This window comes from Hyperolius riggenbachi, chromosome 3 (genome assembly GCF_040937935.1).
Source record: "Hyperolius riggenbachi isolate aHypRig1 chromosome 3, aHypRig1.pri, whole genome shotgun sequence".
Lineage (NCBI taxonomy): Eukaryota > Metazoa > Chordata > Amphibia > Anura > Hyperoliidae > Hyperolius > Hyperolius riggenbachi.
The window spans coordinates 65,478,464-65,495,753 of NC_090648.1; the positions used below are offsets into that span (position 1 = coordinate 65,478,464).

The 17,290-nt window shown below is 45.8% G+C and overlaps 1 protein-coding gene across 1 annotated transcript in view; it reads right to left on the reverse strand.

The window, feature by feature from the left end:
* Nucleotides 1-17,290, reverse strand: part of ZNF653 (zinc finger protein 653) — a 36,948-nt gene that overhangs the window by 9,164 nt on the left and 10,494 nt on the right. Inside the window, exons 3-8 of the mRNA XM_068274275.1 lie at nucleotides 14,439-14,636; nucleotides 13,055-13,489; nucleotides 11,135-11,315; nucleotides 8,946-9,054; nucleotides 3,495-3,609; nucleotides 1,877-1,976 (exon numbers count right to left, since the gene is read on the reverse strand). Coding sequence (XP_068130376.1) covers nucleotides 1,877-1,976; nucleotides 3,495-3,609; nucleotides 8,946-9,054; nucleotides 11,135-11,315; nucleotides 13,055-13,489; nucleotides 14,439-14,636 — 1,138 coding nt within the window. The remainder of the gene's footprint in view (nucleotides 1-1,876; nucleotides 1,977-3,494; nucleotides 3,610-8,945; nucleotides 9,055-11,134; nucleotides 11,316-13,054; nucleotides 13,490-14,438; nucleotides 14,637-17,290) is intronic.

Consider the following 17,290-nt stretch of genomic DNA (forward strand, 5'->3'; position numbering starts at 1 on the left):
GGCAATGCTAAATGTATTTGGTCCTGCCAATAAAGCTTTTTTGGATTTGGAGAGAGAGAGAGAGAGAGAGAGAGAGAGAGAGAGAGAGAGAGAGAGAGAGAGAGAGAGAGAGAGAGAGAGAGGGAGAGAAAGAGGGAGGGAGGGAGAGAAGGAGAGAAAGAGGGAGGGAGGGAGGGAGGGGGAGATAGAGGGAGGGGGAGAGAGCGAGAGAGAGAGAAAGAAAGAAAGAGATGGGGGGAGAGAGAGAGAGAGAGAGAGGGGGGGGGGGGAAGAGAGAGAGAGAGGGGGGAAAGAGAGAGAGAGAGAGAGAGAGAGAGAGAGAGAGAGAGAGAGAGAGAGAAAGGGAGGGGGAGAAAGAGGGAGAGAGGGAGGGAGTGAGACACCCACATTGCATTGGAAGCTTACCCATAGCTTTCTGTCCTCACCCCAGCTCTTGCGTCTCCCCTGCAGCTTCATAACTGACAGAGCTCCAGGACTTCACTGTGGTCAGGTGACAGTGGGCCTGGCTCTCTAATGGTCAGTTACAAAGCTGCAGGGGAGACGTAAGGACTAGTGTTATTCGAACACCCAGTTATTCGGGTTCGGGTTGGCTCGGCTGAACATGTTCGGGATATTCGGCCGAACACCGAGCCTAATTGAAGTCAATGGGACCCGAGCACGCTCGGGTCCCCATTGACTTCAATTAGGCTCGGTGTTCGGCCAAATATCCCGAACATGTTCAGCCGAGCCGACCCGAGCCCGAATAACTGGGTGTTCGATCAACACTAGTAAGGACTAAAATTTGAGCGAGGGATCGTAGCTATGGTTACTGGCATGCTTCCATCCCACAATCTGCAGCAGCAACTCGCTTTCAACGTGCGCTCTGCATGGGAGGCTAGGGTAAGACATAGGAAAGAAGCCAGATACTTACCTAAGAAAAGGGACCCTCTGAGGCGTCTGCATCCTCCTCTAGATCACTGCCGCGACCCTCTGAACATTGCATTCACAAGCATGGCCCTGCTGTAGTTGCATGAGCGGCTCTGGCTTACTATGCTTGGTTGGTGGTCTTACTTGCACAGGCACAGTATGGCCACTCTCGTGCATGAAGAGGGGGACCAAGGGTGGCACTGGCAGGAGGATGAGGGGAACCCATGCAAGACCCAGAGACTTCCCTTAGGCAAGTATCTCTTTTTTTTCCTTTTATTACTGCCTCAGGTACACTTTAAGCGGCACAATATTTTCATGGCAAGCCTTACAAAAGCTTTGAACACTTTAGTACTATATTAAAAAGGTATTGCCGGGTGTATTGTGCATTGCAAATTGATACAAATTAGCTATCATAAGCATTAACCGCTTCCAGACCATGGCGATTCAAATCTACGCCCAGTTGGGCACCAGTTATCCCTGGACGGCGTAGATTTCAACTACTGTGGCGAATGGCCCTGCCTCTACTCCCGTTCTTCCGTTGCTGCAGGCCATTTGCTCTGCAGGCAGAGCTCCGTGAGACGGTCAGGAGCAGATTTCTTTGGCTCCTGACCCCGTAAGCAAACCTCATTGGCTCACATTCATCACAGGGTCAGGAACCAATGAAATTGGCTCCTGACTGCCTCATGGAGCGCTGCCGTCATACCGCCATCAGAGTGCGTGGCCTGCAGCGAGGGGAGAGCGGCGCGATCGGGGTGTCTGTTTAGCCAATGAAATCGGCTCCTGACTGGCTCACAGAGTACTGCTGTCATAGCAATGGGAAAATGGCGCAATCGGCAGTAGTGGCAAATTAGTGCGGCAAGTAATCGTTAAGCCCCCGGGTGAGCTGAACTACGGCTATATGTCCTAGTATCTGGCAGTGTATGGTGTACAAGTATGTCACCTGTTTCCTCTCACTCAGCCAGCCACTTACTGTAGAGGAGTCTCCCCCGTGTGGGTCCTCCGGTGAACCTCCAGGTGACTTTTCCGCTTGAAGGACTTGCCACACGTCTCACAGACAAACTCTCGAGCACCTGAAAAAGAAAGATGAAAGTAGCACCTAAAAAGTGAGGCGTTACCCGTATTTGCACTGGCCTGATCATGTGGTGGCTCCCAGTACATACCTGTGTGTATAACCATGTGGTGGCCACTACATACCTGTGTGTATAATCATGTGGTGGCCACTACATGCCTGTGTGTATAATCATGTGGCTGCCAGTACATACCTGTGTGTATAATCATGTGGCGGCCACTGCATACCTGTGTGTATAATCATGTGGTGGGCACTACATGCCTGTGTGTATAATCATGTGGCTGCCACTACATACCTGTGTGTATAACCATGTGGCTGCCACTACATACCTGTGTGTATAACCATGTGGCGGCCACTACATACCTGTGTGTATAACCATGTGGCGGCCACTACATACCTGTGTGTATAATCAGGTGGCTGCCAGTACATACCTGTGTGTATAATCATGTGGCGGCCACTGCATACCTGTGTGTATAATCATGTGGTGGGCACTACATGCCTGTGTGTATAACCATGTGGCTGCCACTACATACCTGTGTGTATAACCATGTGGCGGCCACTACATACCTGTGTGTATAACCATGTGGCGGCCACTACATACCTGTGTGTATAGTCATGTGGCTCCCAGTACATACCTGTGTGTATAACCATGTGGTGGCCACTACATACCTGTGTGTATAATCATGTGGCGGCCACTACATCCCTGTGTGTATAATCATGTGGTGGGCACTACATACCTGTGTATATAATTATGTGGCGGCCACTACATACCTGTGTGTATAATCATGTGGCGGCCACTACATACCTGTGTGTATAATCATGTGGTGGGCACTACATACCTGTGTGTATAATCATGTGGCGGCCACTACATACCTGTGTGTATAATCATGTGGCGGCCACTACATACCTGTGTGTATAATCATGTGGCAGCCACTACATACCTGTGTGTATAATCATGTGGTGGGCACTACATACCTGTGTGTATAATCATGTGGCAGCCACTACATACCTGTGTGTATAATCATGTGGCGGCCACTACATACCTGTGTGTATAATCATGTGGCGGCCACTGCATACCTGTGTGTATAATCATGTGGCGGCCACTACATACCTGTGTGTATAATCATGTGGCGGCCACTACATACCTGTGTGTATAATTATGTGGCGGCCACTACATACCTGTATGTATAATCATGTGGCGGCCACTACATCCCTGTGTGTATAACCATGTGGCGGCCACTACATACCTGTTTGTATAACCATGTGGCGGCCACTACATACCTGTGTGTATAATCATGTGGCGGCCACTACATACCTGTGTGTATAATCATGTGGCGGCCACTACATCCCTGTGTGTATAATCATGTGGCGGCCACTACATCCCTGTGTGTATAACCATGTGGCGGCCACTACATACCTGTGTGTATAACCATGTGGTGGCCACTACATACCTGTGTGTATAACCATGTGGTGGCCACTACATACCTGTGTGTATAACCATGTGGTGGCCACTAAATACCTGTGTGTATAATCATGTGGCGGTGTAGGTGATTGGACAGGTAGAACTTCTTCCCACAGCCTGGCTCTGGACACACTTTGGTCCTCCCCTTCCTGTGCACCAAGTTGACGTGATTCTGCAGAGGGAAATGGGGATAACTTTACTGATTGTCATTTACTTCCAAGACAGACATCAGCCACTCCACTCAGAGTCCAATGTTACTGACAGTGTGCAGCAGAATGAACAGCCCACTGTTTTCCCAGCCTGAGGCAGATGCAGAGTTGTCTGTTGACTGCACACATAGTCCCTTCTAGATGGCATCATTTAAATAAAGAGCAGGGAACTGGTATATTGCCTTATTACACATCATAGCTCTCTTCTGTATGCCATTTTTTGTTTATTGTTCTTGCTTATTGTCACTATTGCAGTTTTGGCTAGATCGTTAAATGCCTCCAGACAGGTACTTCAGGAGTTAATCACAACAGCACCACTGTCATGATTTGTAGATACCCGAACAAACCTAAGCATCCACATTATTAAATGTAGCAAAAAAGCGTAATTTTATTCATAACTTAGCCTTAACTCAGGAGACATTACAAGCATGAAAAAAAAAAAAAAAAAAAAAAAAAAAAAAGAACCATGTGGATGCAGTCCGATGCAGTCAGTTTAATTTGAGCCAGTGGATAGAGAGAGATGTCACCTTAGGTCAGTGATCTGCAAACTTGGCTCTCCAGCTGTTAAGGAACCCACAATGCATTGCAGGAGTGACAGCCACAGTCATGATTCATAAAGGCAAATGCATTGTGGGACTTGTAGTTCCTAAACAGCTGGAGAGCCAAGTTTGCAGATCACTGCCTTAGGTCATTACCATACAAACCAAAGTGTGGGCTGGAGGAGGAGGATCTGCCGTATAGAGTCCTTATGCATAGCGTGGTCAAACAACCACTTCATCAGAAGGATTGATTGTAGAGAGTTTTAGCACAAGAGGCGATTGCAGCGCTGGCAGCCTCCGAACAGCACACCACAATATTTACAATCTGTGCTGCTGCGCAGTAACAGTACCAGCTTCCTTTTGGGCTCTGGCCGAAATAGTCAAACCCGATCAGGTCTGCTCTACTGCACAGGCGCAAGTCACCTGCACAGTACATCGGACCTGATCAGGCTCAGCTATTTCCATTATCTTTGGTTATTTAAAGAGAAACAAACCGTGACCAAGGATTGAACTTCATCCCAATCAGTAGCTGATACCCCCTTTTACATGAGAAATCTCTTCCTTTTCACAAACGGATCATCAGGGATGTCTGTATGGCTGATACTGTGTTGAAACCCCTCCCACAGTGTGATATCAGAACCATGGTGCTGACATTACACTGTGGGAGCCTTTGTGGGAAATAACAGCTGTTAACAACTGCGTTATTTTCACTTGAGTTCCTCTTTAAATTCAAGTATCATTTTTATCACTGTATATTCTTACTCATCAGCACTATATGATTGTTTAGCACTTGCACTTTATTTTTAATTATCATTAATGTTACTGAGGTACTCCATTACCTGTGTCATATTCCTGTATGGAGTTATTGCTGACCCCCTGCTGGTGGGGAGGGTGTCTGCTCTGCATACAAATGTATTTAAACTGAGTGCATCAATAGGCATGGACCTACATAGTCCTTCTTCTTGTTTTTAAATTGCTTTTATGCTTGTAATGTCTCTTGCGTGGCTAAGTTATGAATAAAGTTATGCTTGTCTGAAACATTTAATGCTGTTGATTGGGTATCAACAAATCGCGGCCGTGGTGCTGTTACAGTAAAATTCAGTTTATGTCTATTGGCTAACGCCTTTCTTTCCTAGTACACTGTACTTAGCCCTCTATAATGAATTAGGTGGAGCACACCTGTGGCTGCATGTATACTTCTCACAGGGCCAGATTTATCAAAGCATTACCCACAGTTGTTTCTTCTTAAACAGTTCTAACCAACAGGGGAACTGTTCTGTATGATAAGATAATAATAATAAGGTTCTTAAATCCTACTTAATAGTGTCAGTTTAGTGTGAATTTCTATAACTGCACTACAGAAAAGTGCAAATCCATTCCTAAACTGCTGCAGATTAAGAAGTGCTTAATAGCAGTTCTACAGATAGTGCAGCAGTGCAGGCTAGACAGGATTTGTGAAGGGCTCCTCCCCCCTGCTGCCAGGTGTCCTGTGAAGCTGTTCTTCCAGTGCTGGGCATTGATGCAATACAGCAGTTGTATTGGTTGGTTACCTCAGCAAAAGCAATTTCTCTCACACACTGCACTGTCTGAGAGACCTTCCGAACCCCTCCTTATTTACAACAGTTATAGAAGAAACTGCACTATCTAGTTATTTCTTAAGATGCCTGAGACAGTTCTGCACGGATTTCAGAAACCCTACCAATATTATTTTTTCTCAGACACTCTTGATAAATGTCCCCCATTGAACACTGCGGCTATGTACAGTATCTACGTCTGGGACAGATGGACATGGGTAGAAATAAGTAAAAGACCACTATTGCTAAAAACTGTAAAATTCAAAATGCATACGTATGTTTGTTCTAGATTGTAATGAACTATAAAGGACTTTTTTTTACTATATCACTGTCATTTACAATAGCTAGTAAAAAATCTCACAGATTTGACAGGTTTTTGGACTAGTCCATCTCTCTATGGTGGATTCTCAGGGTTTTCTTTAATTTTCAAAAGCACTTTTTTTGAACAGCAGCTGATCAGTCCAACTGCCAAAATAGTGTGCAGATGAGGCCACTTGACATCTTTGTATCCTTTCCGTAGAAGGTTTTTTTTTTTTTTTTTATAAAGAATAAAGGAGAGACAGAAAATCCCCCACGAGGAGTTGGGCTAGTCCAAAACCTGTCAAGTGCATTTTAGTCTGGGGGCAATGCACTTCTTATAAGTATGTATACACATGTACTTTAAATTTTACATTTTTTTATGATAGTGGTCTTTTATTGCAAATCACTACATATTGCTATTTATGGTGCCCATACATGGTACAATTTTTTTCATCCAACCTTACCATTTCTATGTAGTAGAAGGGTAAATTCAGTGAATATACTGAAAGAATAATCTAGGCAGTTACCTTATATTACATAGAAATGGTAAGAATGGGTGAAAACAATTGTACCATGCATGGGCACCATTATATATATATATATATATATATATATATATATATATATATATATATATATATATCTTACAGTGTCGTTGGGCATGTTTTCGTGTCTTGGTGAGGTCCATTAGTAGCATGGTGTCATTTAATGTACGGTGTTTGCTCTCTGATCCTTTATCATTTTTAGACCCTGCTATTTTTTTGCCTTCATAACGAGGAATGGTCACGAAAATCTTAAAATCTAAAACACACACAAATAAGAAGTACATTTCTACCAGAGTAAAATGAGCCTTAAATGACTTCTCTCCAATATTGCTGTCACTTACAGTAAGTAGTAGAAATCTGACATTACCGACAGGTTTCAGGCTAGTCTATCTCTTCATGGGGTTCCTCAGTATGGCCTTTATTCTTTAAAGAAGAAGACATTCCCTGAAAATGATTAATACAAAGATGCTGGCCAGCCTCCCTGCTTGCTGCACACTACTTTGGAAGTTGGATGGAGCAACTGCCATTCACTAAGTGCTTTTAAAAATAAAGAAAACCCCGAGAACCCCCCATGCGAAGATGGGCTAGTCCAAAACCTGTCGGTAATGTCAGATTTCTACTACCTACTGTAAGTGACAGCAACATAGGAGAAAAGTAATTTATGTCTTATTTTACTCTGGAAGAAATGTACTTCTCATTGTATGAGTTTTAAATTTTAAGATTTTCGTGACAGTACCTCTTAACCACTTCAGCCTTCAGTCGTTTTCACTTTATGCATCCGAGCAATGTTCACCTCCCATTCATTAGCCTATAACTTTATCACTACTTATCACAATGAACTGATCTATATCTTGTTTTTTCCGCTACCAATTAGGCTTTCTTTGGGGGGTACATTTTGCTAAGAGCCACTTTACTGTAAATGCATTTTAACAGGAAGAATAAGAAAAAAAAACCCTTAGGTAAATATTTACATGTTTTTTTTATTGTGATTTTTTTTTTTTATATTAAACATTTTATGTGGGTATTTTTGGGAGGGTGGGATGTAAACAGTATTTTTATAATGTAAATGTGTGTTGACTTAATTTTTTCACTTTTAGTTGTAGTGTTACTTTTTGGCCACAAGATGGCGGCCATGAGTTTGTTTACATGACGTCACTCTAAGTGTAACGTACGGTTAGACGCATCCCCCATGCAACAGCCAGAAAAAGCGAAGCTTCCGAGAGAAGCTGTCGCTTTTTCTGCGGGGGAGAGGAATCAGTGATCGGGCACCATAGCCCGATTCACTGATTTCCTGGCTAACGAACCACGGGCCGGGAGCGCGCGTGCACACGCGTGATCGGCCGCGGGAGCGCACGGACGCGCACATGGCCTCCTGGGCGTAGCTAGTACGTCCAGGAGGCCGAAGTAGTTAAAGAGACCCAACAAGGTCTCAAAGCATTGGCTTCATGGTTGTATGTCTAAGACTGCATTAAAATCATTAAGGAAGTGCTAGTTAAAATCATTAACGTAAACCAGAGCTATCTTAAAAAGAAGATTTGATACTCCCCCGTGGCTTCCTTCAGCACCATAAACACGCGATTCCCACGCGTCCTCCTGCGGTCTGCCGTAATCAGCCCTGGTGACTGGTTCAGTTGCGTCAGTCAGGGTCTTTTGCCCATGCACAAAACTGCCACGCATGCGCAGAAGACCCAGATTGACGCAACTGAACCAGTTACCAGGGCTGATTGCGGCTGAACGGCAGGACGGCGTTGGACTCAGAGGTGTTTATGGAGCTGAAGGAAGCCACGGGTAATCAAAACTTTTTACGACAGCTCTGGTTCACTTAAAGGGCCTGCCCTACCATGAAGCAGACTGAATCAGTGCAGCAGACTGTAGGGGGCAGCACGAGCTCTACACTCACTCGATCTTTTTCAATCTTTCCCTCTGCTCTGCCGATTCTGTCTCATTGAGCACAGAGCTTGCCTGCTGCGAAAGTCAGAATGTGCTGGCATGCTCAATTAAATATGCACTGCTCTTTGCTTGCCCCACCTCCTCGTCATGTGTCATGAGCTGCAGTTTATTGCTGTGGCACATGAGAGAGAGAGAGTTTTGCACCAGTCAGTCACATTTAGATGTCGGCACCCAGCCACCCACCTACACATCTGCACTCAGCCGTACACCTATCAGGACCCATTCCTTTGCTTATCATCATCCAGCCCAAATCAGAAGTTTGCTGCAGGCAGCAAAAAGTCTACAAACTGTCCTGTGCAAATATGGTTGTTTTTTTTCCCATTGAAACCTGTTGCACTGTAGTACTGTGGTACACGTGATTTACACTATAAGGTCACAATGTAGAGCATACCTGGAAGCTATGGAGAGATGTGTAGACCTGGGCACAGCCCTCGTAGGGACAGTGCAACATCTCCAGCACTCCATCAGCATCTGCCACACGGGGGCGCCGGCTCCTCTTCCTGCAACACAAGAGACATGGAAACAATAAACTATTGCCTCTATCCTCCATTAAGGTAAGAATGGGCCATTCTCTCCTTTTAAAGTTTTAGATTTGTGGAAGGAAACTCAGGACTTCCTCTCTGTTCTAAAAGATTAGCCACAGCATAACTTTTAAGGGAATGGAAATCATCAAAACCCAGAATTTTTACTTGATTTCACTCTTGTAGAAGGCGAACATTGCAAATGCAGCCGGCTCCACCATAGACCGTAATAGGTATTACGGCTATAGCGGCACACAGGGAGTAACTTCGGCGCCGTCAGAAGATGACGTTAGTTTTAAAACACTGTAATTCAGCCGCCAGCAATAGCTGGAAGCCGAATGACATCATTCCCCACTATCCACATGGATCTAGAGGGGGAATAGTAATTAACGCCGCCGGGAACTTGTGCAGCAGCAGGATCAGCCATACCGGCTTTATCCTGCGCCAAAGTCTCCCGGTGGCGATTTCTCTCGGACGCTGTAGAAGGCGCTGACATGGTTAAGCCTCAGTGTTTACTATATGGAGAGCCTCCTTGGCAGACTTGGATCTCTGTGGTCTCAAAGACTTATACTCTATCACATGAACTTGTACATTGCTCCTGGTTGTCTGTCTCCCTATTTATCTATAGCTCAGCACTGGGTAATATGTTGCGGGGATCAGGGCTGGATTTACCATAAGGCTCGTGCCTACAGGTGACTGATGATGGAAAGGCGGCCCAAATCCCTCTCCAAGCGCTTTCCTCTCTCCTTCCCTATGCATGAATACCAAAAGGAGTGTAAATGTGAGGTTACTAACCCAGCTCTAGGCATTCCACTGACGAGATCTCCCTCCAGTCCGGGGAACCTCTAGCTACTTAATATTGAGGGTACCTCTGGCTACAGGGAACCCTGTAGCTACCTATGATGGTCAAGGGAAGTAAGGGAGAAGAGACAGCTGGGACAGCCAGCACACTTGTGGTATGATTCAGCGAAGGTTTGTAGGTTCATGGAGGGCGGAGTCTCGGGTGCCAGGACATCTGTGCCTATAGGCTCCTGTGAGGTAAATCCAGGCCTGCGCTTTATGGATACAGGTAGTTCCCAGTTCACGAACGCCCGACATACGAACGACCCGATCCCGTCGTGATGACATAATTTCCACATTGGGGAAGTTTGAAGAAGCGGCTTCAAACTTCCCCGTGTGCCAGCGCGTGTCCCCAGCAGTGTTGGACTCCCCTCCGAACCGAGTCCAACGCTGTCTGTCCTCCACTCTCCGTCTGCTCCATATAGCCACGTACAGCCACCGCTAGATGCTGCATCCACTTGCTTCCTGTATGTCATGTGACATACAAGAACCTGTATGTCACATGACATACAGGAAGCAAGTGGATGGTAAATCCAGCCCTGATTCCGCCAACATATTACCCAGTGCTGAACTATAGATAAATAGGGAGACGGACAACCAGGAGCAATGTACAAGTTCATGTGATAGAGTATAGAGCAGACGGAGAGCGGAGGAAAGACAGCGTTGGACTCGGGCTGGAAGGTGAGTCCATAGGCAGAGAGCGAGGGGAAAAAGCAGGGTACAAATTTAGGCACATGGGGCAAATAGAGAGAGGCATAAGGGGTAAAAACGGAGGCAGGAGGGGAGGGGGGGGGGGGGGGAGTGACAAAGGTGCAGGGGGTTACAAAAATCCACAGGGGGGTACAAAACAGAGGCACAGAGGGTAAAAATGGAGGCACAGAGGATACAGACAGAGGCACATGGGGGACATAGAGATGCACAGAGAGGGGACAAACGTGCACAGAGAGAGTACAAAGGCACTGAAGGGGACAAACAGGCAGAGAAGGGGACAAACAGGCAGAGAAGGAGACAGAGGGGACCAGAGGGAGGCACTGGATGCAAAGGGGGGGGCACATAGGAGGCAAAGCGGACAGAGATAGCACGGCTTTCCAACTTAACAACGGATTCAGGTTAAGAACTAACCTACAGTCCCTATCTCGTTCGTTAACCGAGGACTACCTGTACAATAAATGATAATCAGTGACTGAGGACGATCGCATCCTCTCCAGATCTCACTCACTTCTCCGGCTCCTTTGGAAGCTGCAGCACTGTCTCTGGCTGGCATTGCAGTCTCTCCATGGGTTGTGCCACAGCTGCTTCCTGTAGGGAGCCGGTGTCCGGTAAACAGGCACTGAGCACCAGTCTTGGGTCTTCGGCTTCCTCTGGGTGCTCCTCCTGCAGTGTGTAGAGGGCGTGCTCCTCTGGGGGTAACACAAGGACAAGCTCAGTTATTCTGACTGATATATAGGTTACGGCCAGAACCTGAAGTCTGGCCACTTCAGGTTGTGGCCGGTCAAAACTAAAAGCGGCCGTCTCACTGCGGCCAATGTGCAAAATGAATTAAATCCTGGTGCTATTTAGTCGGCAGAACTGGTCCTCCCCCCCCGGCTCCTCCCCCTGCCCCCCTCCTATTGGCTTCTGGCAGCCAGGGACACGCGCAATGCAGCCAGAGTCGTTCATTGCGTCAGGAAAGCAGGGATTCGTGTTGCTCACTCCTGCAGAGCCGGTGCTGGCAGAAGCAATGTCTGCAGCGTTCACGCTCTGCTTCCCTGCCGCGATGAACGAACGACTCTGGCTGCATTGCGCGTGTCCCCGGCTGCCAGAAGCCAATAGAAGGGGGGCAGGGGAGGAGCCAGGGCCAGGGGAGAAGAATGGAGCTGCCAGGATTCAATTCATTTTGCACATTTGCCGCAGCGAGACGGCCGCTTTTAATTTTGACCGGCCAGAGCCCGAAGTGGCCAGACTTTGGGTTCTGTCCGTAACATGTACACACTGTCAAGGTACCCATACATTGCTCGAGGCATAAATGATTGAATCTGATCTGAGAGGGATCTGTTGCCTGCCCATACACTGCACACTGATTTTCGATGGATTTAAACTGAACTAGCGCTGCCACCTGCCTGGCCTCCTCCGAATGCATGCTGCCCCCCCGACCATAAAAGCTCACCTCTTCAACAGCAGAGAGGGGAGCTTTACACACTCCATACGGGCGTGGGGGGGTTCGTATATAAGTGCTGTGGTATAGATATGCCGGTCGCTGCAATATTAACGGTGTAGCTGCCTCGCAACCAATCGAGTTCTTGTGACTGAGATTTTACCAGCATTCATGATCCATCCTTCTGACTGATAGCAGCTTGAAATTGATGGAAAAAACGATTGCAGCAATGATTTTCCACGGGTTCAATAAAACGATTGAATCGGCTTGCAAACTCGACTTATGTATAGGTACTTTAAAGAGGAACGCCAGTGAAAATAATGTGAGAAAAAAGTGCTTATCTTTTTACAGTAATTATGTATAAATGATTTAGTCAGTGTTTGCCCTTTGTAAAATCTTTCCTTCCCCTGATTTACATTCGGACATTTATCACATGGTGACATTTTTACTGCTGGCAGGTGATGTCAGTGGAAGGAGATGCTGCTTGCTTTTTGGCAGTTGGAAACAGCCATTATTTCCCACAATGTGAAGTCAGAACCATGGTCCTGACATCACACTGTGGGAGGGGTTTCACCACAATATCAGCCATATAGAGCCCCCTGATGATCCGTTTGAGAAAAAAGGAAGAGATTTCTCAAGGGAAAGGGGGTATCAGCTACTGATTGGGACAAAGTTCAATTCTTGGTTACGGTTTCTCTTTAAAGGGAACCAGAGAAGAAGGAGTCCCTGTGGATGCGTACCAACCCGGAGGGAGCCCCTGCGCATGCGTACAACTAGCCGCGTCCGGCGGAAGTGACGGGACCCGGTACCAACAATATAGGCATCAGAGGACGGCGGCATGGGAGCGATCCATGCTGATGGGGCTGGAGGAAGCCCCAGGTATGTGTAAAATCTTTTTTTCATTGATCTCTGGTTCTCTTTAAGCCTAATATTTGTCTCTTTCAGTGACACAGGGAACCAGCCATATTTAGAAAAGTGGCATTATATAGTACACTTGAAGGCTACCTGACATGGTCATGCTGGCATTGTGCTTCCCCTCTTGGTCCTCAATCTCTGTGAATGCAGGCACCGCCTCCATGACCGTATCAGCGGGCTCCTCCCTGCTGCTCCCATCTGCCATATCCAGCTGAATCCCCTCCGCTGCCAGCGCCTCGTACCCGGGTCCAGCGATGATTATTACCTGTGAGGGGCAGCCAGCTGCCACCACCTGTCCCAGAGCTTCCTGAGTCATCCCTTCAAAGAGACCCCCACCTCTCGCTGCCATGGGAACACACACCACTGTCTCTGTATCCTCTGTGCATGGGGTACCCCCCTCTGCAGTGTTCTCCATAGACTCTGGGTACAGGGTGGGATCTGGAGGCTCCATGCTTCCTCCGATAGGCTGGCCCAACAAGGCAGACCTGGAGGAGGAGGAGTCAGACTCTGCTTCATCCTCACAAGCTGTGCAAATACAAGAAAAGAAAGAATGAGGGTAAAGTAAAAAATGAAATCTACATAATATGTTATAATATGAAAAAGTAAAGGTTTCATCTGCTTATGAACTACAAAAACGTGTAGGTAGGAATGCCAAAGACCCCAAGGGGTGCCCATTACCAGTTCACACTACTGAGAGACAGTTTGAGAAATATGTATTTTTCACACTATAAGATACACCTGACCATAAGACACACCCATGTTTATAGGAGGAAAACAAGAAAAAAAATAATATTCTGAACTTTAATCCCTTAAAGTGACACTGAAGCGAAAAACAAAATGATATAATGAATTGGTTGTATAGTACGAATAATTAATAGACCATTAGTAGCAAAGTAAATACTGTATTCTCATTTTTATTTTCAGTTATATAGTTTTGTTTTTTTTAATAGCGTATCATTCTCTAATATTTGCAGTTTACACACCACTCAGCATTCTAAATGATTTAACAGAGCAGGCTAAACCTTTTAAACTTTCCTCTGCAGAAAATAAACAACATACAGCGCCACTTGAGATAATAAGCGTCAGAAGACAGAGCTCTCTGCCACTTTGAAAGTCGTGGAGCTCAGAGAAGCTCTTTTGCATAGAAAACAACTGGAGTTTCTTAACTCTTCCTGTACTGGAAACAATATTAGACACATATCTCTGCTGCTAATGTTTTATTTCTTAGCTGTACTACACATACAAAGCATTATATCATAAGTTAATTTACACTTCAGATTCCCTTTAACCTGTCCTTAGGAAATACAGATCGGTTTTATCGACAGCGGTATTATTCTTGGTAAACTTTCGATAAATATTCAGTATTTCTGTCAAAAACTGACATCACAAAGAAAAAGGGTGCGAGTGCGTTCAATAATTAAATATATTTGCTCAGCTGCGCGCAGGAGATGAACACGCAGCTTGGCGCTCTCACCGCTCTGGTTCAGCGTCTTCAGGGGGCAGCGCAGCTCCTGCAGGAAGTGATGACCCTCCTGGCACTGCCATGATGCAGTAATGCACAGGCTGTGCCCAGTGCTGACCTCTGCCAGGCCAGGCTCATGGGGGCAGTGGTTCCGGTGGTCGCAATACCACATCACCAGGCTCAGCAAATTGTCCACGCTGCCTCGTTGCTCTGCGGAGGGGGGAATACAAACATGTCATTCACATGATGGTGCTGGTGTTACACAGCAGATATCATTATTGATTTATAAAGCGCCAACATATTCCATGGTGCTGTACAAAGTAAGAAAAACAAACATGGGATACATAATGATACAGACAATGGTAGACACCAAATATAGACACTGGTACAAAATACAGAATTCGTAATTACAGTGAAAAATGTAACATGAGGAATAAAATGTATAGAGGGTTGCAAGATACAAAATGTATAGCAACTTCCAAGACACAAAAAGTAGGAGTACAACTTGGCCAGAGGTTGACGGGGTTATGGACTAAGCTAGAGCATATGCTTGTCTGAAAAAGTTAGTTTTGAGGGAGCGTTTAAAGGGGCACTACATCGAAAAATTGTAAAATATGTGCAAACATATACAAATAAGAAGTACACTTTTTCCAGAGTAAAATGAGCCATAAATTACTTTTTTCCTATAATGCTGTCACTTACAGTAAGTAGTAAAAATCTGACAGAAGTGACAGGTTTTGGACTAGTCCATCTCTTTATAGGGGATTCTGAGGTATATATTTATTTTCAAAAGCACTTAGTGAATGGCAGTTGCTCTGTCCAACTGCCAAAAAAACTGTGTAGGGAGCAGGGAAGCTGGCCAGCATCATTGCTTAAATCCTTTTTAGGAAATATCTTTGTAAAGAATAAAAGCCTTGCTGAGAATCCCCTATGAAGAGATGGACTAGTCCAAAACCTGTCACTTCTGTCAGATTTCTACTGCCTACTGTAAGTGACAGCATTATAGGAGAAAATACATTTATGGCTCATTTTACTCTGGAAAAAAACGTACTTATTTGTTTATGTTTGCACATATTTTACAATTTTTCGCCATAGTGCCCCTTTAAAGATTTCACACGCATCAGCTCAAAGTTTTTGCCTTCACTTAACTGCGTGTTACGGAAACAATACACACAATAGCAGAATTAGTCAAACAGGTGAGCGAGTAGGTTTTACCTGAATACAGCCTACAGAGTACGTGAATAAAGCAGACCTGATCTCAGAACTTCCTGTCTGCTCTAAAAGCATAATAACCTTTGATGAAAAACATTTCCTCGTTACAGCTTATACAGAGATGCTGCAGTGTATTTACTTTGTGGTTTGCTGGGAGCACAGAAATGGTTAACCTCTTGTGTTTACATATTAGCTCACAACATCAGATAGCTGGGAGCTCAAATTACACTGGCTCATTACTTGCTGAGAAGGGAGAATTAGACAGGCTGTTCCCTATAAACACACACAGGGTGGATTTCTGTGCGTTTTCCATTGCTCTTGTGCAGTTCAGGTTCGCTTGAAAGAAAATCTGTATTAAGAAAAAACACCCCCGGTGGGGGGGTACTCATCTCAGGAAGCCGATAGGATCCAGAGGCCTCCCTCGTCCTCCTCCGTCCCACGGCGGCAGCTATATAGCTCCCCAAATGATGTAAAAATTTACCTTCCCGGCTCCAGCGCAGGCACGGTAGTGGCTTTCGGCTCCGAAATAGGCGGAAATAGCCTATCCCAGCCGGGTCCGCTCTACTGCGCAGGCACAAGTCTCCTTCGCCTTGCGCAGTAGAGCGGACCCGTCTCGGATCGGCTATTTCCGTCTATTTCTGAGCGGAGGGCCGCAACAACGCCACCCCTGGAGCCAGGGAAGGTAAATATTGCACAGCCTGACAAATTGTCAGCTGTGCCTTCCGAAGGGCAGGTAGAGACCACCGTGGGACGGGCAGAGACCACCGTGGGATGGAGGAGGACGGGGGAAGCAGTGATAGGATCCAGAGACTTCCCCCTCCCGCGGCGAGTACCCGCCAGGGAAATTTTTTTTTTTCTGTAGAGTCTCCTTAAAGTGATCCTCCGGACTAAAAATCGACTCAGCAGCACAGAAAAGGCCTGGTGTTTCTATAACAGTTTCACAGCATCAGAACTTTGTTTCTCTTATACAAGCCTCATTTTTAGCTGCACAGAAGAAAACTGCCCGGGCTTTTTTCCCCTGATGCTGTGCAAAGCATGATGGAATTTCGGATGTTGTTGCTCTCGTTCTGCTGTTTTGGGGCAAATTTTTTTTTTTTACATTTTGAATTTGACATTTGAAGCCTAGCGTGTGCAGCTGGGAGGAGTTATCAGGACACAGGATAGTTGGAACTGTGTCTCCTGCTCCCTGTCACCTCCTTTCAACCAAAAAGATGGCTGCCCCCATGACAAAGATGGCAGCCCCCATGAATCACAAACATTTGCCTGTTCTTTTAAAACAGGGTGGGTAAAAAATTATATTACCTACCGTATCTATTCTAATTAACATAACTAATGTAACATTATGACAGTATGTTTGTTTAGGCTGAAGTTCCCCTTTAAGAAAAAAAAAACAACAAAAAAAACCCACCTCTCTACTCACTTCAAGCATTTTAGCTATCTCCATTACACCAAGATACCAGTGATTACGCTGGTGTTGCCCCAGATATTTGTCTCCATATGTATTGCTGGGAATGCTGATCATGAAATAGGACTGAGTATGCTTTGTTACTGTGTGTGCATGCAGCAATCCTTTAAGATGCGACAATCCTTCCACCCTGTACAGTGAATGCATCAGTGCAATAAGGCACCTCTAGCCACTGGTTTTCAAAGGG